General features: G+C 39.4%; 1 protein-coding gene across 1 annotated transcript in view; it reads right to left on the bottom strand.

The window, feature by feature from the left end:
- Nucleotides 1-24,606, bottom strand: part of LOC106645572 (lachesin-like) — a 155,033-nt gene that overhangs the window by 10,160 nt on the left and 120,267 nt on the right. Inside the window, exons 3-6 of the mRNA XM_089597195.1 lie at nt 22,376-22,583; nt 5,314-5,472; nt 1,838-1,966; nt 1,565-1,702 (exon numbers count right to left, since the gene is read on the bottom strand). Coding sequence (XP_089453321.1) covers nt 1,565-1,702; nt 1,838-1,966; nt 5,314-5,472; nt 22,376-22,583 — 634 coding nt within the window. The remainder of the gene's footprint in view (nt 1-1,564; nt 1,703-1,837; nt 1,967-5,313; nt 5,473-22,375; nt 22,584-24,606) is intronic.

Here is a 24,606-nt window from a genome sequence, read left to right as displayed (position 1 = left end):
AAATCGTTGAAAATTGCACATACCAATTGTACATTTATAAATTCAATATTGTAACGGAAATGAAAAGTTGTAATCGATTTTCGATGAAAAGAACGTTTTTTTAAAAGTCGCAATCGGTCAAAAATTCAATTATTCATCAAAACAATCTGGAAACAAAAAAATCTTTTTTGAAAAACGTATTTTTCCCCTTTGAGTTTCTCATCACGTTCCCGGGTGCTCCACTTTTTCATTTCGTGCTTTAAACATTGAAAACTGTGGATTGAATTTGAAAAAAATTCATGTTCATCTGCAAACATATTATATGTATTTCAAAAATGTATGAAAAATGTGTATCAAAAAAAGAAAAGAAAAAAATTCCGCAACGATAGTCAAACAAATAAAAGTGAATGATACAATCGTTGAATCATCAACAAGGAAATAACAAAAGAAATATCCATAATAAAAAGACAATAATCGTCTCATTCTCATATCGATTACGAGCTGTCTGCACGTGACAAAGTCGGTAGAAGGAGGAATCTCGGGGCATCGTTTTCCCATCGGGCAGCGCGCTTCGTGCGTTAAACACGCGACATCCCCGCACGTTACTCTGCTCATATCCGCATTGGCCGCATGCATTATTCAGCAGCTAATTTCGTACGGCTAAGAGGAGATACAACGTTCCCTTGCCCCCCCACCCTTCACCACTAGCCACCATCTAGCATTGACGAGCTGTGTATAATATTGTAGGTAAGGCAGGCGAATTTGTACAAATGCGCATGTACATGCTGACGAAGGGAGGGATGGCCCAGAGATAGAGGTCGAAAGATTTCCGGGATTTCGGGGAAGCGCGCGTAATGCATAAACTCACAGCTCTCATAACACAAAACGTATATACGTTATTGGTGACCTCGAGCCTGTATCGAATGTAAATATTTCCCTTCTCTCTCGCACACGCCTATGCAGGAATGTGTTTGTTATGCTCGTGTCTATGTGCTTATGTCAAAGGTGGTCGAAAATCCATGCATTACGGGATTAAATACCAGTTATCTGAGCCATAACGAATATCGTGATTATTTTGCACCCTTGAGGATTGATGAGGACACTCTCAGGGGTGTTAGCTGTACGTGCAATTTTGCGGTATTACCCGCAAGGATAGATAGTAAGTAATGATATTCTACTTTTACGGGTATGTGCATGAAATAAAAGGGTCAATAAGAGGTGTAAGAATACAAATGATGATAACTATCTTTTACTGAAGCAATTGTTCAACTTGGCAGCGATCAGACTTAATCGATGAATCACGCTATTTGTGATTTTTCGTCCTGTGTGCTTTTTCGTGAAATCTAAAAAATATCTCGTCAATTCGAAATTCATGCTCATATTAACATTTTAATGAAAAATTAAGGCACGTTATAAATGAATTAAAAAATCTTTGTGAATATCAGGAAAAACAATTTCTACAAAACAATGAAATGTAAAAAAAAAACGATTTTCCATACGAGTAGAATCATTCCACAGTTAACCTATGCACAAATGACTATGATGAATTTTAAGCATTGGGTATGACCAATATCCAGTTATTTACCTTGAGGCACTATTTCGTCTTTGTCTCGCGTCCAGTAGTTGATGGATTTTGGAAAGGCTTCAGATATGCACTCGATTACTATTGTCTGTCCTTCCCTGGCCCCGATCAGCTGATTCGGTATCCAAATCATGGGCGGGACTGCAAAATCAACCGATCGATCGCATTAAATTAACCAATCAGTTTGCCGCCTCTTGTCATTGTTGTACGCTCAGGTATCAATTAGATGATTCATAACATTTTAACAAACGTAGCTATAAAAAGTGCGTCACTTACATTGAACAATCAGGTTGATCCTTTTGCTGACAGTTGGTGGCACTGCGTTGGATGCTATGCACAGGTAGGGGCCCATGTGCTGTCGGTTAACTCGCGTCAGGTTAAAGATAGAGCCCGTTACTATTTGCACTGAAAAACATTTAAAAAAAACAAAAGGTGGTTAATTTACATGAGAATCAGTCGGTGATATTGTACCGATAAAAAACTTGCAAAAAGAAAAAACTCAGTTGAGTCAAGTTGTACATTATAATTTTGCCTTTCGAAAACTAACCAGCGAACGATAGGGAGGCCCTCATATTTACCTTTGATTAGAATGCTCGCTTGACTCTTTCCAGCCCCTGTACTTGACCTCCTCTTTTCTCTGCCTCTGACTGCAGAAATTTAATGTACAGAGATTCGCCGCAGCAGAGCAGGAGATCAAAAGATCGATAGAGAGAGAGAGAAAGAGGTAGTCACAGAGTCGGATCTCTGTAGCGAGTTCTCTGGTGTGCGAACGAACAAACGAAGGGGACGCGGGAAAGTACGAACCGCACGGCGCTGAAAATTTGGTTTACTTATCTGGAAGTTGGGGCCGGCGAGCTCCTATGAAACTACACTCGTGCACCGACCGCAATCGAATAACCCTTGCCCCTCGGCCCCGAATATTTGCACGCTCTACTCTGACAAACTACGTCCTCCACCCTGGAAATGGACCCAAGCTCGACTTTGGGCGCGCTAATCCAAAAAAGAACGAGCACCCCCTCCACGTGCTGATGCTGTACTCGTTTGGTCTAATTGTGTTTGTATTTCGGGGGCAAAAGTGAGCCCTCTCTGGCGATAAGCGGTCAGTAGTGTACTTTCAAGCGGTCCACGCTCGTAGCCTGTATTTGTAAAATGGTACGTTTCATGTTGTGCATGGTACTCACACGCGTTAGGGAGCTATGTACTTTCCAAAGGATTTGCTAGCGGTGGAGAGATGGGGTGTAAAATACGACTGGAGAACAGTTTTGAGTAGAGCTTTGTTCTAAAAGCTTTTTTGAGAATTATTTAGTTGTTGCGAGGGGCAAAAAACAAAAATAGATCCACGGTTGGTCTCGTCTGGCTCCCATTGTGATTTGGCGATTAATTTGCAAATCTCCAGATGCAAAAGCTCTGTTTGTCAAAAACTCGCGCTTGAAGCTGACTGACGCTTTTAAGCCACTTTAGATTTACGATTTTTTTTCCTGTTGCGTTAGGACAATATGAGGGTGTGACTGATGAGATGGAATAAATAATTTTTGTAAAGTCCGTCCAGGAGAAGAGTGGTGCAAATGTTTTATCAGGATATCAGAATGACGAGGTAAAAATTTAGCTCTTGATAATTGTTTGAGAAACTTTAATTTGTTTCAGAAGAGAAATGGAAATTTGTAGTAATGTAGTTGAACTTTTGTTGGACAAGGTAACAGGATGATCAGAAGTTTTTTTTTTTTCGTACTCAGCAACGTTTGAAACTTATGAGAAAGATCCATTTCCGCGGACCATGCTAATTTTTAAAAAGACGAAAGTAGGCATGCTTTTGAATTTAAATTACTCTGAAGGTATGGTATGAAAATGAAAGATGGAGAAACCATAACTTTGGAATCAAAGCAAGAATTTAAAAATCAATGAAAACAAAAAAAGTGAAGCTTCAAGAGATCGATAGAAAATTTCTCTCAAGTAGTAATATCAACGTTTGGTCAGGCAGACACTGATGTCTGACGTCAACACGTTTTTAAAGTTTCGAATTCTGTTGAATACACATTTTGTAAAATATATTTTTAATCATCGCACCGACCTCTGTGCATATATACTTTGATTCAAAACTTCAGCTGTTGTATAAGTATGAGTGTAGAAAGGACAGCAATGTCCTGAAAAATCACGAAAACTAAGTAAGAAGCAAAACTTTCTACGTGCTTGATGAAAACTGCGCTAAATAAATCTTAATTTTTCTTATACAATTCTGAAAATCTATTGGAACCCAACAATAAGTATAAAAATAATTTAGTTGTGAGGTAGAAAGTTCAGTTCGGCTGTGGTTTGATTCCTTTGAGAATCCAGCCTCCGTCTCAGGATAACTCACACGTATAGAAAGGGGGACCATGATAGAATCGTGGCCGAAGGACTAGACGCTACTGCGGTCAGGAATTGGCTGGCCAACTAGGAACACGCTAACCGCTAATGAAGCCCTTATCCCTGGCTTCGAAAACGAATCTCCGATCCGATGCTTCTTCAGTGCACGTATACATGTTTAAGATAAATAGAAAATCGAAACCAAAATTCGATTGATAATGCACGCAAGATTTCCGAGTTGCTGCGGCAGTTCAAAAGTTGTTTGTTACCATATGTCATGGCATAGTATCAGCTCGTTTTATTTATCAAATGCGTCTGTACTTATCGCAAAGTTTATTCCGATGCACGATCATCACTTTTTAAAAGAAATCTCGTGATAAAAAAAACACGCTGCTTGAACTTGTACGGTAGCTTTATTGATCAAATGTAAAGGAGATCTTGTAACTGAAAAATAACGTACTTGTTGGTACAACTTTAGGGGTACCTGTCTTTGGCTGTGCACGTGAATTCATGTAGAGGAACGAGATCGAGCAGTTTTATCGTGTTTGCATAAGGCAACGACATATTAAGCTATTGCTTGCTAGGATCATATTCGTTACGATGTAGTACGGAACGTGGCAGCAAAAGCGCAACGGATGGAGAAATTTGGAGGTAGACACCTACCAGCTGTTTCAAGCATCAGTAACGTGCTTGCCAATTTCAAAGAAAATTTGAGGACTGTACGACCTTTTGCTTGAGCTCTCGCTGTCTTTGAGTAAACATATCGCTTGCCAAGAAAAGCGTGGGACCGGATCAGGGTGTCTGAGTGCCTTGTTTGTTTGTTCCTCTCTCTGCCGAATGATAGCTTCGTGTCACCGTGTCGCCGTCTGAGCTGAGACTTCAAAGTTAGCTCGCTTATACGATAGTGTTGGGGTATAACGATGCTGAAGTTTGACTACACTTTTCTCCAAATTTAGCGTTTTTTTTTTTTTTTTTTTTTTTTATGACTTTATACCATACTGGCTGAGCAAAAAAAGAGTCATGGCGATATTCGAAGTGACCGAACATTAACATACGTATTTGCAAGGGTACATTAAAATGGTAGTTTTCCTACGAGTTTGAAAAGTCTCTGTTTGCGAACCGAGAGGTTTGCGGCCCGAGCCGAAGGCGAGGGACGTAACGAGGTTCGTAAAGGAGACTTTTCGAACGAGTTCCGGAAAACTGCTTTTTCGCCCGAGGAAGTACCAGCCTCCCAAAACCACCCGAAGGCGGAAAAATTAATTAATTCAGACAAAAGACTTTGTAAATGTACCAAAAGTATTAAAATGTATCAATAAGGGATCGGGCATACTATATAGTCGATATAATTATCAACGTTTCATCCCTATCCTCGTTTCATCTCCTACTCCGTTGTGAAAAATATCACTTACCCTCTCTGTCCTTGGCGAGTACAATCGGCTTTCCATCCTCTCGACGCCAAGTAATCGTTGGCAGTGGCGAGCCAGTCGCTGAGCAGCGCAGCGACACATTTGTCCCCTCTCTCACGACTTGGTCGGTGCTCGTCTCGTAATCTATTATATCGGGCGGCACTGAAACACAAAAGTACCAGTCTCGATTTGATATACTACCCCGAGATGTATACGTATAGGATATTAAGGTTGAGGTGGATGCTTTGTACGTGCTCACAAGTGCGTTTACGAGAGGCTGCGCGTCCTTTCATTACGGATCCAATTTTAAATAGGGACGATTTTACTGCCCCATACCTTGATCGGAAGCACTGGATTAATTAATTTTTACAATAATTGTCATTGCTCTATATTTTTTGCAATTTAAATGGTTTCTGAGAACCAGCAAATGTATGTATATGTTTTTGCAAACTTTTAATTTACCTGCCACAGGACAATTTATTTATTTATTTATTTTTTTTTTTTGTTATCACTGTGCATGATACGTGTTACATTTCGTTATAAAATTTGATACTCATATAAAATAACAGAAGCTAATATTTACTTTCGTCAAATATAGCTGATTGAAATATCGAGGAACGATGCATCATGAGAATCGAAATCAACTCAAAAAGAGAGTTTCAAATCAAATAAAACTATTTGCCCTGTTGAAAAAACGAAAAATAAATCATAAATATATTCATAGTTTTCACGTATCTCACATTTTTGAATGGTTTTATAACCTTTTCTCGCAAGCATGATAGTCATCTCTGTTAAGATTGACCCTGGCAATTAGCACTTCCATTGTTTACTGCTCAATCCCTTGTCAAGATGTACGTCACCTAAAATTACATTCCTCCTTTTCTTCTCATCCCAGTCGTTTGTCAAAAATATAAACGAACGATTTGTCGTGTCTTTCCTTGTTTTCCTTCCTCCTGAGAAAGAAGTAAAACGATCAAAACTCCACCTACCCCTTCCGTGAATAAGAGAGCCCTCCTGCGAGAGAAGGAGAAAAAGAACTCTAAGATTGGGATCTCCGTTTGCCTTCCGTGGCTATTTGTTTTCTCTATACAGGCGATTCTCTGCAACTCGTCTGGAATTGTATTTTCTCATTTTTTTCCATTCACTTTGAAGGCTCTATAACGGATGTCATTCGTGCAGGGAAGTTATTCTCCGGCAATGGATTTTCTTTTGAAATTTGATTGAAACTAAAAACACCCCGTTAATATAAAAAATATAATAATATTACGCTGTGAAACAAGTACACGAATAATCAGTATTTGTGATTTCTAGTTATTGAAGTATCATGAAAAATACACCGGTTTTCTGCAATCGTAGATTTTCTCACCACTCGTCATTCGTGACAACGCTAAATTTTAAACAACAGCGTTGGATCTTTAATTTTTACTACGTAGGAAGCTACCTTAAAGATATCTAGTATGAATCTAATTAATGACTCTGTGGCCGAAGTATGAACTTGCTTAACCAACGAAGTAACGAGGAAATTAGGTACATCTCAAGCTTGATGGTGACATCTGTTTTTATATACAAGTCAAGGGTAATGCAGTTAAATTAATTCAGATATAAAATTTATTAAAAACCATCGCTTACCTCTGGACTGTGAATCTCTGTAATTTCTTTACAAATAAAATAAGGCCTGCACAATTCGACAGAATACATCTCGCACAAATACAAATAGTTACAAAGCTTCAACGCGTTTCATCGGCTCGCGAGTTAATACCTTTTATTCGTGGAAAACAAAAATATTTATTCTCGGAACCTCACTTTCCAAAAAAAAACTCTTTCACCTCACAGTCAGATAAAATGGCTTTCAAATAATAAACACTTGAGCTTCATGCATTTGCGAGTACACCCGCACACCACATGCACAAACGGACACGCAGACATGCACACATGGGAAACCGCTCGGGCATTCATTTCGCTCGATCAAACTCTCATCTTGCTCTCTCCATTCATTTGGAAACTTTCAATTCTCGCTCGAGCTTGCGAAATTAAAAAATATATCGTTACAATGGTACCTACGACCTGGATTCTTTCTCGTCCATCAGCCTATAAAATTCAACAAACTACTGCTGCTGCAGCAGTTCTTTGGAGCACACTCTCAATAGACCTATGGTCAGCAGTGAAGGTTCAAAGCTCTTCGTTCTCTCTCAACCTTTTCATCCATTGACCCGCGAATCATTATGAACAATCAGTGCCCAGCCAAACAAAAGTCGTTGTCCAGCAGCGAAAGAGACCCCTCCAAACAATAGGTCTCTACCGTCTCTCTCGTGCGTGTGCATTTTTTTCTACTCGCACCATTGCGCACCCAAATGTGGACTATTATGGCCCGCATAAATCAAGCAAGCGCGCCGTCCACCCGGGCCACTGCTGGTTAATTTTTTTTTTTCTCTTTCTCGTGGACCACGATGGCTCCAAAGAGAGGTAGCAGCCCTGCATGCTCTTTCACGCCGTATCGCGCAATAAAGCGCCCAATGATAAGGCGAAACGACGTCCGGCACGTTGCAGGAAACCCTCCCCTATCCATCCAGCCGTGCAGGAAAACGTCTGCGCGTGTCCTTCGATTTCTGCTGCTGTTCTTTTATCTCTGGTGTTTCGTCCGGCGCCGCGTGGCTCGAGTTTTATCCTGGAGTTTTGTCCTGAAGTTATGTCCTTGGAATCGGGCTATGTCTTCTTCTGTATTTTATTTTTTCGACTTCCCTCTACACTCCCTATGTGTATATCTACGTGCGGATTATTCAGAACTCTGCTTTTTACGCACTAACTTTATGAAAATATTTTTTCATTCTCTGTTTTTTCACTATTTCAACTTACTTTCGGCTTTGCTGGTCGCTTTGTGCACTTTTTTTTTGCTTTACAGAAGCATACCCTACTCCTGTTCTTTTTCCTTCATTTCTTTGAGCTAGTACATTTTCCTATCCCTCTTTTAATTTTTTTTATTTAAACTCTATTGAATACTTATATTTTGTAAAAATGTATAGACTAAATTGTTTCAGCCCATAAACATAAGATGCACTGCTCAGTGGGTCTTTGTCAATGGAGGCTAATCATTTCCAATCTTACGTGACACACAGAAAATATTATCGATCCTATTTAGTCTTTCCTAAATACCCCTCATTAAAGTCAAACTGAAAGCATAAACGTATTTCGATTCGATTTTGAACTTTAAAAAAAGTGCCGGGGTCAAGTAAACCTGTAGCAGAGGAATAGGAGGAATCCAGCGCGTCCCTTGAGAGTAATGTCTTAACGTCCCCTGTGTGGTGCCTTGCTCATGGCTGTGTACCTAGAGACGTGTGGGACAGGGTAAATCAGCCTAGGGAAAACGAATGGAAGGTCGAGGTGTTTTTTTTTTTCCATCTCTGCTGGAACTCGATTTGCGATCGATGCTACTATACCTAATGTTACGACAATCGTCCATTCCGGTCTTTCATTTTAAAAAAAAGTAGTTTCACGCGCATATTTTTTTACTGTAAGTACAATTTTTGGCTTTGTGAAAGATTTGACGAAATTTGATGTTACTCGGTAGGATTAGCTCTAAAGGTTGTTTTTGTTTCTGTACCCCCAAGGGGTAGCTGATGCATTTATAAGCAATCATAATAACCACATTAAACTGCATAAAAAAAATCATACAGCCAGAATTTAAAAAAAAGGAATCTTCAATTTAGACTTTCCAATCGGAGAACGACCAGGCCTCGCATTGAATTAGCCAGAGTTTTACGAGCACCAACCACTCGATTTTCCATTCCACCGCCTTTTCCATTTTCCCGTTACCTTTTCACTATCTATTTTCCATGTCCGTATTTGTTTTTGCACGCATGCACAGCGTACATATAAAAGCAGTACCTGCAGAACTCGGCTTGTGTTTTATTCGCTCCCGGGAGGTCGAGGTAGACGATGCGGCCAGTAATCTCCGTGCGATCGACTCCAAGTTTCTCATCAATCTGGGAGCAACAGTAGATCCGCTTGTCCAACCAGCCATTGTACCAAGCCTCAAGCTTCCTCTCCCCCTGTCTGTCTTGGTCACGCTGATCCAAATCGGATAGCGCTAGTTTTTCTGGCCACCTCTCTTTCACCCAGCATTTTTTGTCCACCACTACCGACACATCCTCCCGTACACTCGTTCGGTTTTAGTGCTTCGTATGACTATACGGGAAGCGTGAAGGTAAGAGCGAAGGTGACCATTCCTGTACTTCCTGTTAGCTATTTCTTTGTTTCGTTTCATTATTTTTATACTACCCATCCCCCGAATGAAGATTGATTTGTTCCTTCTTATTTCATCCGCAATATACTGCTCTGCCTCTACAAGCTTTACATCATTGTGTTCGTAAGAAAAAATTTTCCTTTCGTCTTTCAGCTTTAATGCGCTCTAACGAGGACCACACATTCATGGTACTCACGATAGGAATCAGAAAGTACGTATCAATCCTTGATTTCTCTAACAAGGAGATTTCCGATAAATTATTCTCATTGTCAGAGCTATAAATGGAACTGCCAACCAATTAACGATATTGTCCATGTGAAGAAGAATTAGTCGACATTTTATTAACTGTATTAAAATAGACATTTGTTATGATTTAGCAATTTTTTCTGACACTTATATGAAATAGTTGTAACATTAAAATAAATTTTCTTCAACTTCTTTAGTAGCCTTGCACAAGTCTGCCACGAGAAGTTGATTAACTCTTCGAAGTAGAAACACGCAATATTAACTACACTTTAACAACGACATGAGCTTGGCGAGATAATTGTCGAAAGCTTGCTATATTTATGGCTGTCAGAGTAATGCTCTATGCGTGAATTTTTCTACTAAGACATAGCACAGATGAGGCTTTGAATCAATATTAATATTCGTCAAAACTCTGCTCCATCGAACATATTCTTGGATCCAGAATTGCAGCAATATCTTTTTCTAGAGTTGTATATCAATCACGCTTAACTAGAGGTAAGCATTTCAGCCAGTGTCAAAGATGAAGTTCTTATAAAACGGCAAGAAATCCTTAGATCACAAGAAAGAACTTCCAAAAAAAGCCTGCGAAGCGCGAGACAGAGACCAAAAATTAAACAAAAACAAAAAAAGAGATTAAGGTGAAGATCACGCGAGCGAGTGTGTCTCCCTGCGGTAGGAGTCGTCCTGAAAAACTAAACCATGAGAACATGCCCGACAATCCTCCAGGGAAGGGCGAGAGTCGCGTAGAGGGCTGTAGGCACCAAGCTCAGCTCGGCTCGGTTCGTAAGCTCCTCGAGCTAAAAAGGAAATCTGAACGATGCAAGTTGAAATTGGATGCCCAGCCCGATCAAGGGGGATTTTAGGGGTCTTTTTTCTTCCTCTCTTCAGGCGTGTCAGAAAAAAAGGATGCTGCTTTTATTCCCTTCCCTATCCCTGTCGAGTAATCCTTGACGTTTGCAAGTTGCGCTTGGAGGGAGGAAAGTTAGCTCGAATGAAAAACACATGCATGAGAGTGGTGTAACTGGAGGGGTTGATTTTAATGTTGATTATGAAAATTTTACAGATAGTGAGCGTCCCAGAAATCAGGGGTTTTGTTTCTCTTTCATTTGCTCACATCACTTGCTGCTTGGAATTTCCTTGAAATTGTTTTGACTATTTTTCAGTTTTTTCTGAAGCATCTACCGAGGGAAAAAAATAATCCTCTTCCCAAGGGTAAAATGAATACATTCGAGAAAAGTTTACAAACAAATATCGAATTTATTTTGGGGGAAGAAAAAAATTATCCGGGTATAATATAACAAGTCGATGAAATTTCACAAGGTGCCACAAGGGTGCACGGAGGGAAAAACCATGGAGCTAACGCTTAGCGGCGATGGAAGTGCCCCCCCCTTTTTTGAACCTATGTGATTGGCTTATGCCGCGTGTGCCTTTAACGCATGTAAGCTATAGCCCACAAGCATAAGCGCTAAGCATAAAGCAAACGGAAAAGGCACTGGCTTTTTTTTCATCGTGCTTATGCGTTTTCGGGAGAGAGGGGATACCGTCCTATATAGCAGTCAGTATAGGTACGTATACACTTCTTGTCTACTACGCACTATAGCTGACTATTTTTGAGTTGAATATTTTTGACCACAATGGAGTTGCTGAAAGGTACAATTAAATTAACAAGTAGTATTGAAGTAGTTCATTCCTTCCCTTAGGCAGAATCGGTGAGTAGCTCTTAGTTGTGGTCTTTTCAAACAGTAAAACGCTTTTTCCGTAAAAATCAATTTGAAGTAATTATCTTACAATAAGAATAATTACACCATATAATTATATCATGACACGAGAAGGAAAATTCATTAAAAAGTTTTTTTGATCGAGAGGCTCTGGAGACTACTTGTTTTTGCCTTAATTCACTGTTTTTCAGGCAGTTCAAGAAATGAATAAAAAACCTCCGAAGTTATGAAAATAATACAAAATATACTGAAAAAGCTCTCAAAATGTTTTTATACCTATATTCTTTTCACATTCTCATAATCAATTGATCCCCTCATAAAATTCAAAAAAATTTCACTACTATCAGAGAAACAACTTGTGTGGTAAAGTGACTGTTCATTGAAAAACAAAAATACTGAAATAACTATATTGAATAAAAATAAAATAATAAAATCTTTATTATAGTTATGTTTTTATTCAAGTTTTGAATATTTAGCCTAAAAATAAGCGGTTAGAAAAATAGTAAACAAATACACTAATTCGAACAAAAAAAACGATGGAAAATATTAAATTGCACAGTATACCAACATAATTTCCGTGAAAAATTTTGTTATTAAATTCTTGATCATTGAGTATCTCTTGATGAGACAATCAAACATTAATAACGTTCACTTTAAAGTTGCTGAATATATTTTCATATAAAACTTTACACACAGCACAATGTAAAATGCAAAATTTTTTTTCATAATAACGCTTCATTAGCAGAATGAAATTTTTTGCTAAAGAAATTTCTACTTTGAAATGCATATTAAAAAATTTCAAGCATCATATTCAAGTATAGTACTATGGTGGACACAACCTTTTTATAGGGATTCAGCTCTTTTTTTATTGAACGGAACTCACAATAACGTTAATACGGGTCAATTCAACATCAAAGAAACAAGTCCCTGGCACTCGCTCGACACGCATATTATACACTACAGCAATCAGAGATGGTATATTTGAAGCAGTAAATTCACGTTTTCTACTTCAACGGAACTTACTGGCAAAGAGTACTGGAGTGCTTGTACCATTATGTATGTGTACACTGAACACGTGATTAACTAGTAACTGGAGCTCTGGAAACGATCCCTTAGCAGTGGCATCGCATAACTTTTCATGCTTAAGTGCTAGATTCACTTTTTCTACGAAGCCTCGCTGAAAATCCTACGGGGAAATGTTGTAACTATTAAAACACACAAAATTAGATGTTCTTAATCCATAACATGAAAACTGAAAAGGAGAAGTCAGGAGCGAGCCAAAAAGGTGTTTCTACATCAAAGAGAAGTACCGCGCCACACTAGTTTCCACTACTGGGAAAACTTTCTCGTTTTCCTTAATTGGGAGTTACCTGATAAATAACCTGGCGCTGAATTGCCATTTCATCTGTCATGTGTCTAATTTTCTAATACAATCGCATAAATTTAAAATGATTCAAATATATTTGCTTCAATACATGAAAGACATATTCGAAGTCGAGTGTTTTGACAAAGATTAGGATGGAAAACTGTGGGGAAAAATATATTTTACAAGCTCATAAAAGAGCATGCACTATAAAATTACAAAGATGAATACGTAGATGTGAAAAAAATGGGCGAACAATAATACTCAAAAACAATAGTGTAAGCATTAAGAAACATGAATATGGTATTGCACGGGTAGTAGTCTTTATTTTGATTTTTTTATTAAGTTCGTAACTGTTAAAGATTAAAGAAAAGTGTTACAGCATTGGATTTTAAGAATAAATATTGCTCTTTTTGTCCCTAAATATTATCGTCCAAGTCACTTTAGTGGCAAGAATATTAACAACTATACTGTTCAACGTAGTAATAAGAGATCATCATTTTAACTGTAATGGCAACCAAGTATCCAATTGAGCATCAATACATTGACCCAACCAAATTGAGTAACAAGAAGTCAAAAGAAGAAGGATGATTCAAGGCTCTTCGTAAAAGTTTCGAAGTTTATCAAGTTGCACCAACTTGCATATCTCGTTAGAACACTAGATAGAATAGAATTAATAAAAAAATTGTGAATTTTTGTTATTTCACAGGATAAAAGTCTGGAGCAAGAAAAGGCAAATGATAGGCCTCTTTTGCATTACGAGTATAGCTTTATTTTTCTACTAGGGATCACAACTAAGGGCAAGAAAGTAAAAAGAATCATCTGAAGTTACAGTAATATGTAAAATTTTCCTTTCAAAAGAGAGAAATGACTAAAACAATCGAAATGAAAGATAAGTCGTTTCCCAAAAATGTCCACGAACGTAAATACTACACTGAGTAAAGCATATTTTCTCAGTGGAGCACTCATCCAAGCAATACTTACAGTACGTACAACAGGAATGCATTTTCATCAGAGCTCGCTGTGGCCGGCAAAATTTATGAGCTCCACGCTCCGTGTGATGCACAAAAAAAAAGAGGGGAGAGGGTCCCCGGTAAATCCTAAAGTGCACTCTAACAAAGGACATCTCCCTGGCGCGTAAGTGTTTCTGCTGTCGCTCGAGCGTACAGAAAAGTACGTACGTACGGAGCCAACCGTCGTTGGGAAACACAAGACCAGCAGGAGGGAAGGGGGCTAACTTGAACATTTTTTAATAAGTAGTCGCCGTTCGACCTGCTGGATACCCCTTTTTGACATCATCATCACCAGCTGTAGACCAAAAGCCGTGTCCTGTCAATAAAAGAAATAAACTGCGAGTTGTGGGATGGTGTAAAGAAGACAGAGGGAAAGAGATTATAGTGGGAAAGTAAAACAAGAAAAAGAAAACGAGATGGCCATGGATGCGAGATAATGAAGAGGTGGGCGGAAAGATGGTTGGATTATGTAGATATATTCCACAATAATGACAGAAGCATGCCGACTGATTTCGCATAATACCCGTATCCACCGCCACCAAATGACACCTTTTGTTGAGGCAAAATACAATAGAACTCTCTGTCTGTCGCACTGTACACTCACGATGCGCTTTAGGTTCGGTTGGTGGACCTAATGCATGAGCCCCCGTTTTTTCACTGGACCGTATCTTTGAAGTCTCGCTAGGCGACAGACAGAAAATAAGCCGCTCGTTTCCAGGGCACTGCATGTACTCTCGAGCCCATTTTTACGTTGGAGCTACAGTCGATTCACACACCTTCATGTACCTATACATGTTTGTCTGCCAACAAGTACATTAACGTGCATGCGTCTGTCAATTCCCTTCGGAGCTCTCAAAACGAGCTCCCGAACTGATGAAGGGTCGGGGTACAAAGCTTTGAGTTTCATTAGTCGAGTCTTTTGTTGCGCACGGAATTTAAGTTGATTGATCGTAGATTTCATTTATTTATTTCCCAAGAGCGATGCACCGAGCTGGCCAATCGGCTGCTCTCTCATCCACTGTGCTAAGCCCTTCGAGTCCTCTCGTCTGTCCCGCGCTAAAATGCACCCTCGGCGATGAGCAACGGCTGCTGCTGACTCGCTCTTGAATTATTATTAAATAAAATGTATACCAACGATGGCTTTGATGTCAATCCGGAAGACTGAACGTATGTATAAATTCTTTAATTACGAGCAGCCATGTGTTCTCCTTTTCTGTGAGCTGGACAGCGCAGCATCGCTTATTATCCTTTGACTTGTTAAGAGCGCAGTACGCCATTTGATAAAGTTGCCAAGGGATTAAGTGAGTTTTTTTTATTCCAAGGGCTCTGACTGTTTATTTGCAACGTTTTTTTTTTTTTATACACGGTTGACTGCGTAAAGCTGCACGTAGCCAAGTTCATCTGGAATTTTTTTGTATTTTCGAAACTCTCTTCTATTTCAACAATTAAAATCATCTAGAAGCTATCTGTGTCCTGCAATGAACTTATATAATTATTTAAGTAATGGTAATAACGGCAAGCAGCTGACTTTTTAAAGTAGACTAAGGATGCCTCGAGAAAAACAACTCAAATTTTTTTTTTTTAATTCAATATGACGAACGAATACAGGTACTTTGTTTTCTGAACGACTAGAGACAGGGTTATTTTCATGCAGTCGAAAATTAGTGATGATATTTAAACATTCACAGAGTGAGAGAGAAGTAACAAGTTCAAAGAAACGCCATTTTAGCTCTTTTAGCCTGTAAATTAGTCACGGTTAATACCCACACGAGCGTACATACGGTGCACGATTTAACACCCCAACACTGATTGCATCTCTGCTTAAACTATCCGAGTTTGTTTGTTCGGCCAAGCCACACAGTGCGAGAGCGAGCCGATAATGCATTTGCGGAAGTTCAATACGACACCTCTATTGATTAGCTCTTTGCACGCGTTCATTATGCATCAGTATCGATCGGATTTTTTTCTCTTCTCCTCCCCCTTATAACGATCGGTGTAAATAGTAATCTATGCCCTAGGGTTCATTGATCAGTGAGGGATTGTACAGGGGATGTACAGGCGAATTGTAGCTAGCACCGTCACAATAAACCTAACGACCCTCAAGAGGTAGGGATTAACCGGAAATCTCAAATGAATAATTGGATTGGCTCAAATTTTTAAAACGATAAATTATATTAAGTTTACAAATTCCTGTATGATGTTTTCAGTGATAATTTCTAATCTACTAAATGCAATATTATATGCTAACATAATTTATTGATTCATTCAATCATGTAATTTTTAAAATCCTAAGAAACAAACTGGGTTATCAATCACAATCCCAATACCAAATATTTGTTCTGATATCTTGCATATTTTATACAGCGTTTTATAAATAGCTTGAGAAAACTTTTGACAGATAAAATGAAAAGTAAAGTTTTTCATTTTTTTATTACTTTTCAACGCTTTTCTCATACATAGATTTATAAAAACAGCTCATATTTTCTTTGACTTTTTTCCAATTACAAAATTTTACTTATCTCTGCTTTTGTTTTCTTCACCTTCTTAAGTTATAGTTAATTAAAAGTGCATACCTATATACCCATACCTGTAAATTTCGCAATCTATAATTCGAGACTTGTAACTTCCGATGTAAGATTTTTTTTGGGTGAAGAAGTACACTCCTGTAATATAATATACATGATTTCTACGTTGTGTGAGGTTCGATAAATATATTACGTTTTCGCGGCGTTAACTTGATTCAAAAACACACTAAGTCTCACTGTAAGCGTATACCATACCCTTACACATGAAAATCAATAATGTAAGTATCACTTGTATGTTATTTCCTTACCGTATAAGTTTTCTGAGTCTTAAGATTTAACGAACCTCTTCGTTGATTAAAGTTGGTAAAAATTAAGTGAGCCGCATAGAGTTCATTCAATTGTTTTCTCAGTAGTCTTTTGCATCTATCCCAAGCCCTGGCATCACGTCAACAATGAGCGACGTCTATGCTAAAATTTTCCATTAAAGCAATCCCATTATTCCGCCCTTTCGCCCCTTAAAACAGCTGTAGTAGCAGTGCCAGTCACTTCATCCCCTGCACCTAACAAGAGGGAAGATACCGTTTTTGAACCTTGTTACGCGTTTTGCAACAAATTTCGTGCATGCACGACTGAGCGCTTCACTTCACGGTCTTTTTATTTTCTTTCATAGGCAGGCACTTCATTCGTTCGTTTCACTTATTCACCACCTGTACAGCGTTCATGGAAACACATATGCGACCCCTCTAACCCCAGAAATAACGAGACAGTATGGCTCTCTTATTTTTTATCACACGACTCGACGATAAGATCAGACAATTTCGACCTGGAAGTTTCTACTGCTTGGTAACTGTTGCCATCTTGTTATCTGTCAACGAACGAAGAACTATATACGTTGTCATCGGACTGAGGCGCAGAAAACGAGGAACAAAGACAAATTCTGGAGAAACAGATGAGACTAGGAGGATATTCGCGAGGATATTATAAGGGTTGGCCGAGTGAAACTCTGACGGGAAAAGCCTCGGTGCAGCGTTCAAATTGGGTGTTGTAAGTTGCAATGGTATAGTGGTAGTCGTACTGTAGCACAGACGTAACTTGACCGGACAATGGATCACTTTATCAAATGGATCGACTACAATGACGGCGGGCAGTGCTCAACTTCGATACTGACGAGATGAGTGAGATAGATGGTGAACTCTGCTCTCTTTCTTGAAACAACTTTACTCGAACTTCCTCAATTTCGGCCTCTTCGGTAAGTGCAATTTAGGACCTCTAGTCTATGATTTTTCGACCAAGTGATTTTTACCAAAGTTAAATAATTTGCGTAGCTGCTCTTACGTTAATGATAAAAATATTTAATAGAAATGCCTTGTTATGCTGCATAAAAAAACTTTACTTATCTTCCTTCAGACTGAAAACAACAAAGCACCAGCTCGTTACAATGCATATTCAATAAGTGGAAGATTGTTTACCCTAGAGCAACAGTCATGTGGAACTAAGACTCCCTTGCTCTTCGTTCATCCGTCTCACGCATTCTCGAACGAAGCATACCAGTGGCGAGGATCTCGTAGGCTCACTCCAAACCAAAGCACATCCACTTAAGCCCTTCACACCGAAGACTGGGATTCCGCTCGCACGTATCCACGTACACACACACACACTTTATCAAGAAGAAGAGCGCGAATGCGTGTCCCGCTTCATCCACCCCGTCGTTATTCATTACTCGGAGAGCAAAGTCTCGCCTTCGCTTTCTCATCCTATGCACTCTCGTACCCGTTAAATCCCTTAGCCTACCTGCGGTAGTCTTCCCAACGTAGCCATTACTTCTACCTCTAATATCACGGAATGCCGGTAATCCTTGGCACTATGTGAGTGTAATGTTCACCTTTGCGAATGCAATTGTTACCACAAGACCAGTGAGAAAAAATAGATTATGGTACTCGCTTATTTTGCTCCTTTTATTGACCCCAAACCAGTAGTGCCGAGTATTGTTTTCGATAACTTAACTTTAATTTCAACACAAACTACATAATTGTATTTCTTTGGATCGCTGAACGTGTGGAGAAGTCCCGGGCCTGAATAACAATGTCTAGCTCACGCTTCTCATACGCAAGCTAAGGGTATTATTCTATGAGCACTTGTCTCTCTTTTTTCAATGTTGGAAAAAAGTTTATTCATTTTCAAAGTCACCATACAATGCAAATGCACTTTCGTAACTTTTTACGCCGATTAAACTCAACTTTTTCATTCAAACGCATCAATATCATGTGGGTCAAGTGGTTTATTCATACGTTAGAAATCACGGAGTACAAGCCTGTGGGGCAAAAAAAGGCAGCTTCCAGTTGCCGTATAAGCGGTAAATTTCACTTATGCAAAGTTGAAGCGAATCCAAGCCCCTGTTTGACAAACACTTTGAAATTATATTTCCCAACGCCGAAGCTTTCAAATGCTCGACAGCAACGGCTCTCGTATACATTCTGATGAAAAAAAAATTTATATTGCAATTTGAATGTACATCAATCCGCACATCTCGAGCGCTCAGTTTAATACAATTTTTAATAAATACGCGATACCCATCCCTTCCTTCCTCTCTCTCGTATTCATATAAAATTTTGCGTTTTTTCTTTGAAAGCAGAAGCACTGCGTTTACACCAGTTGGCTACTTTGCAAAGTTATATGAATCTCCGTATCGAGCTTTCATATTTTTTTATATTAATATACCTACGCGTTTAATCAAAACTTTCGGTGGGATAAGGGGCTAAGGGAAACATGAAACTTGTTTTTAACCTTTTGACGGGCTATACAAGAGAAAAAAAAAATGAGACGACAGAAGCTCTCAGTCATTTTTTTCCATGATCGACTGGTTTCGTAACGCGAGATCGCTCTCTAAAGACCACACAACTCTGATCCCCAACAGCACAAAGTTCATTGGGCCTCTGTGGATACCTGGTGGTAAAATAGCAGTGACGGAGGCCTGTTAGAGTTGTAATCTACTTGAGTGAGCATTCGACCGTTAATATACAGCGAGAGTCATCGTACTCTTCTTCCTGTGCGATTCCAAGGGAGAGGGAGAGAGCATCTGTTGCGCGAGTGTCCCTTCCATGAGTCTTGCGAACTGACGGCGAAGCCACTTTGCAACTTGTCGCCCAAACCACTAGCTCTATCCAACTGCCAAAGAGAGCCAGGAGGCGGGATTGGGATCGCGCGAGTACTCCCGCAGGTGAAGCTTGCAGTCGATACTTGGCACGTTCTCTTTACCTTATGTCTCTCGTTTGTACATCTGAATTGCGGTCGTGTCTCTCGTTACAGCAAGCGTGGAGTCGTAAGAATACGGGCCGATCCAACCGCGGAACTCTCGATAAACTCTTTTGACCACGTCTCATCTTCCGCCCTTGGAATTTTCAAACTAATTGACAGCCCCATGGCGTTCTGAGCCCGAATTAGCTAGTCACGCATAATTAATGTTCGTAATTGCTTCGAATACTACAGTTGGCCTCGGAAAGATGTCACGAGTTTCGGAAATCGAATCAAATCTAGCGTTGATCCCAACACCAAACTTGTCGTAATGAAATGAAGTACACACAGTAATTTGACTGGAACATGACTCTTGATAGAGGTTACTGTCACAATTGACCGCATTTTTATTCGGTGGTGTTATATTTATAGTCGTTTCTGATCTTTTGTTTATGGCTACTCTCAGAGAAGTTTAAACTCGTTGAATTTATTTGCCAGTATTTGCATTTCGACCTTATAACCTGACCATGATTGGTAACTTAATTAACCTGTCCAAGCACTTTATTTTTTAAATTTAAGACATAACAACTCGTGGACTACTGACTCTCTTTCGATCAGTAATAACTTTATTTCATTTGTCGAAAATAACATCAACAAAATTAATGTACTCAAAGGCTCCGTTGCCCAATTGCAATTTTCATCCAAACGTTCATCCAAGGGATGACGAATGGTACCCCTCTACGGGACAAAAACAAATTCTAAATCTGTCGAGAGTCATACATCTTTTGCGAGCTTTTTTCCTCCCCAGAAAGAGTTGTCGAAAAAAATTTTTTTATTGACTAACGAATCAAGTCTGTCCCCCCTTCTTCTGCAAACACTTTGCTCGCCAAGCTTATCTGGCTTGCAAAAACATGCAGCGTAAGCTCTCCCTCTCCAACTCTCACCTTCGAGGACATCCAAGTAAGTGCAAGGATGCGCTAGGAAATGCAAAGAGCAGCACTTTCGTAGATTCTCAGCATCTCCTTTTTAATCCTCGACGACGAGAAAAGTGAATTTCTTTAACTTCCAACGTGTCAAGTGCTTATTATTCCCAGTCTTTCGTTTTCCGATTCGACTGTTTTTCCCCATACTGAATTCTATAAATCACGATAAAACGTCAGAACTTAAAATCCCAATAACCGTATCCAAGATAAGACCACACTAGAACAAAATTATCTTCTTGTACACATAATTTTAATAAAACCGAACGAGTTACCGAGTAACGTACCATGTAATAGGACCATGTAATACGACAACCCTGAAGTACATGGCGCACACGAATTTTCTTCGGCAGCATCCCTCGTTTTCATGATAGCAAAGCGGAGCATCCAAAAGCGGCAATAGCATAACCCTTATATAGCTCGCGACTTATCGAGCCGAACAGGCCAGCTAATACTCAGGGTAAACGACTACAACTCTCCTTTCAAAAAATCGGCCTTACCCCTCCTCACGTGCCCTCTATCATAAATATAGACCCTCGCACGCGCAAGCACGCGTGCATGCACTCAAGAAAGAAAATCAGCGAGCCGTGCTCGGGATCGAGAGAGCTGTATCATCTTCTTTTCGCTCCAAAAGCTAGACTCCATTCGCCGAAGTACTGTAGGATAGCTTTGACGTCTGTACGCATACCCGAACGTATGCACTGGTCGCGTAAACGAGATAGGCATCAGCAGTAGGAAAACCGTGTGTGGGCAGGCAAAATCTTCCGGGACGCGCAACTGCAAAGGCTGAAGTTGCATACACCTGAAAGAAGATGGGAGTAGGAGGGGCTCCGCTCTTTTTGAGCTCAGTTTTTATGGGGCAAAGCGAAATATCCGGTGAGTGGATATGAGCAACGGAACCTCGGTTTCCCCAAAATAAAACGCGCCCTTGATAAAGCCGCAAAGGGACGAAGAGGCTTATCTTGGATGATGCACCGTTGATACTCTTGCTTCGGCTCTACGCTGATTGCTCCCAACGAAGAATTTTTTTTCACCCACGTTTTTGGAATCCTCTTTCCATGCATGTGTAAGCGTAGTAACGATTGATCGATTTGTATGCTCTTCGATGCACGACGCTATCTTTCTTTGTCTTGTTGTTTTCGTTCGTGGCCACACAAGATTACAGATTGTTGAGCGAAATAACAAATGTTGCGCGAAAAGAAAAAAAAATTCTATTTTAAGTCAATAAATTGAAGAAATTTGAGTTGTACCCATGTAGCCCGACCACCCATCTAAAGGAATCGAAATACGCAAGGTAAATTGCGAAGACCTAAGTTTCGCACGAGCAAGCTCCCCCCACTTTACTATAAAGTAATAAAAGCGAAATAATCTCTTTAAATACAATAGTCGGCAGATAAGTGCACTTGGCCTATCTTTGGTGCTGGTTGTTCGGGAAACAGACAACTATCCTCTAATAAATGCAAACGGACTGCCACTGCTGTTACAACTACTGTAGAAAAGGAGTTCAATAGATGCCTTTTGTTTTGAATAAACTGGAAAATGAAGACATTGTTGTACCCAGCTCCGCTTTCCTCGGTCCTTTGCAAGACGTGTAAAGAGAAAGCTGAGAGGAGAAAAGGAAAACACTGTAAAAGTGGAGATTTCGCACAAAACACGGGGTGTAGCGCAGCTTCCGTACGCACTTGGTACGCTCGAACAAAAGGTCGTTAAGAGAGCAGCGTAAAACGTTTAAAAGAATATAGTACTCACCAACGACGTCGAGATATCCAAGCGTACTCTTCATTGGATCGGTATTGATCTGGCACATGTACCAGCCGCGATCGGTTTCCTTCACCTCCTTTATATGAAGGAACCAGGTGCGGTGCTCGCTATGGGTCACCCCGATCCGGTGGTTCTTCGTTATCACGTGACTAGCTATCGTCAGGATCGTTTGCGTGTCGACGCGCAGCCAGGCTACCTGCAAGCATGAGCCAAAAAATTGATCGTTATTGCTACCACGCAGAGGATCTTACGTTATAATAGTTCTAGTGTAGTTGTAGTTGGTTTTTCCTATATTTTTCTCTTCTCTTCCCCTTTACTGGCATCTGTTGTTAAATTTACTCTGACGTGTATTTTTTTTTGATTTGTGCTTGCATGGGTCTTTTATGATGATACCTATAAATTCGCTTTACGAGTTTGTCTTATATCTATATACCTATGTATAGGTATATACATACAACTACTATATGTGTATATATATATATATATATATGTATATATATATATATATGTATATACAACTACTGGTTTAATCATAAAATCGATGATCAGCAGTAGATATTTTATTTCGCTGAGTTTATACGCCGTAAGATGTGTTCAAATGAACTCTTGTTTTTAAATGAACTTTGAATTTTTTGTGAATCCAAGCTATAGTTGTACGATTAAATAACAGTTTTACACACTAAATAGACAAAAACTGAAACAAACTAGTGGTTGGAAAGACAGAAAAAGAAGTTTTGAAAAATAATTAGTATCCTCAAACTTTTGAAATAAACGTATAGATAATAAGCGTCCTTTAACGCCTGTTTATTACCTCCCTCTCTCACATACACACTCTTCTTATCTCCATCTTTTTTTTCCTTTCTCTCCAAATCTGTATGTATCATTATAGCAGCAGCACGTGCGCAAATGGATTGTTTTACTAGCTAGTTGTATATTATTCTTCCACTTCTTTCAAGAGACACGATTACAAAGGTGACTCAGCCACCTCAAATTTGTACACGAATGAAGGGAAAAAAATTCACGCCACAATCAAAGCCACTGCAGACACAGTTATAGGATTATAGAACGGATAAACAAAAAATTTCAAGTACAGCTACTGAGATAAAAAGGAAAAAAATAAAAGTAAGGAGAAATGGATAAAATGAGATAGGGCATGAAAAGATGCGGATAATATCGGAACAGGTCGATTGGGGCGGGGGGCTCGTTTCAAGTTGAAGTACTCGGTAAATTGAGCTGTCTGCGGAGCATCGTACATTGTATTCGGGAAAATACCCGTTCGAAAGCGTCGTTGCTTCGAGTATTCTATGATTTGTATGCTGGAAACGATTTTTTTTGTTGCAGTACGTTGAACCGTATTAAATTGATACAATTTCAGTCGATAAATTTTGTGAGAGATACTTAAGGTAAAGAATATTGCATCTTATTAAATGATTCTATCTTTTTATTGGCTCAACATGTATAATAATAACCAATAAATTTTAAAAATCCAACTGCCTTTTTAACAAAAAACTTGTTTTTATGGAATTTATTTTTATAAGTAATAAAATTTATTTTTATAAGTAAATATAAATATATTTTTGATAAGTTACAAATGTGAAAGTTAAATATAAAAACATAAAATTTCATCGAACGTTCAATAACCTTTATTTCAACTCTAATCAGAATAATCCTTCAATTACAATTGATGTCACTACCAGTTCCCGGTTAGACAACAGGACCAATCAACTAACAATAGCAACAGCAGCGCTCGTTCCATCAAAGGCGAAAGTCGCGCTTGTCACTCAAACGAATTCACGCAGCAGTAGAGTTATATTTAATTATATCCCCACTTTCACCTCGTCCTCGAGGGGCCAAAAAGCTCCACGTACGAACGCAGCAATCTAAAATACAGCCCATTTCCATGTGCTTTGGTAACTAAACGCTCCAGTCGTCTCTCGTCTGTATGCACAAAATCGCATGTGAAACACAAAGTCCACAGGCTGCGCCTGCTCTTGTATACTCCCACGAGAAGCGAACTCGGAAAATCCAAAATACAGTACCTAAATTTACCAAAGAGGCTCTCAGACTCACTGTACGCCTGTGATCGCGTGTACGCGACATACGACATGGCACCATAATGATAAAGCGTTTCACGTAGCTATATATGTATTAAGGCAAGTCTGCGTCAAAGAAGCACAAGGAGGCGCTCCTCTTCCATTTGACAAAATTGCCCTGTCAGC

Source organism: Copidosoma floridanum, unplaced genomic scaffold (assembly GCF_036245765.1).
Source record: "Copidosoma floridanum isolate Cflo_tuat_1 unplaced genomic scaffold, Cflo_Japanese_pri ptg000030l, whole genome shotgun sequence".
Taxonomy (NCBI): Eukaryota; Metazoa; Arthropoda; class Insecta; order Hymenoptera; family Encyrtidae; genus Copidosoma; species Copidosoma floridanum.
Note: the sequence above shows the minus strand (reverse complement) of the source record. Positions and strands in the feature narration are given on the sequence as shown.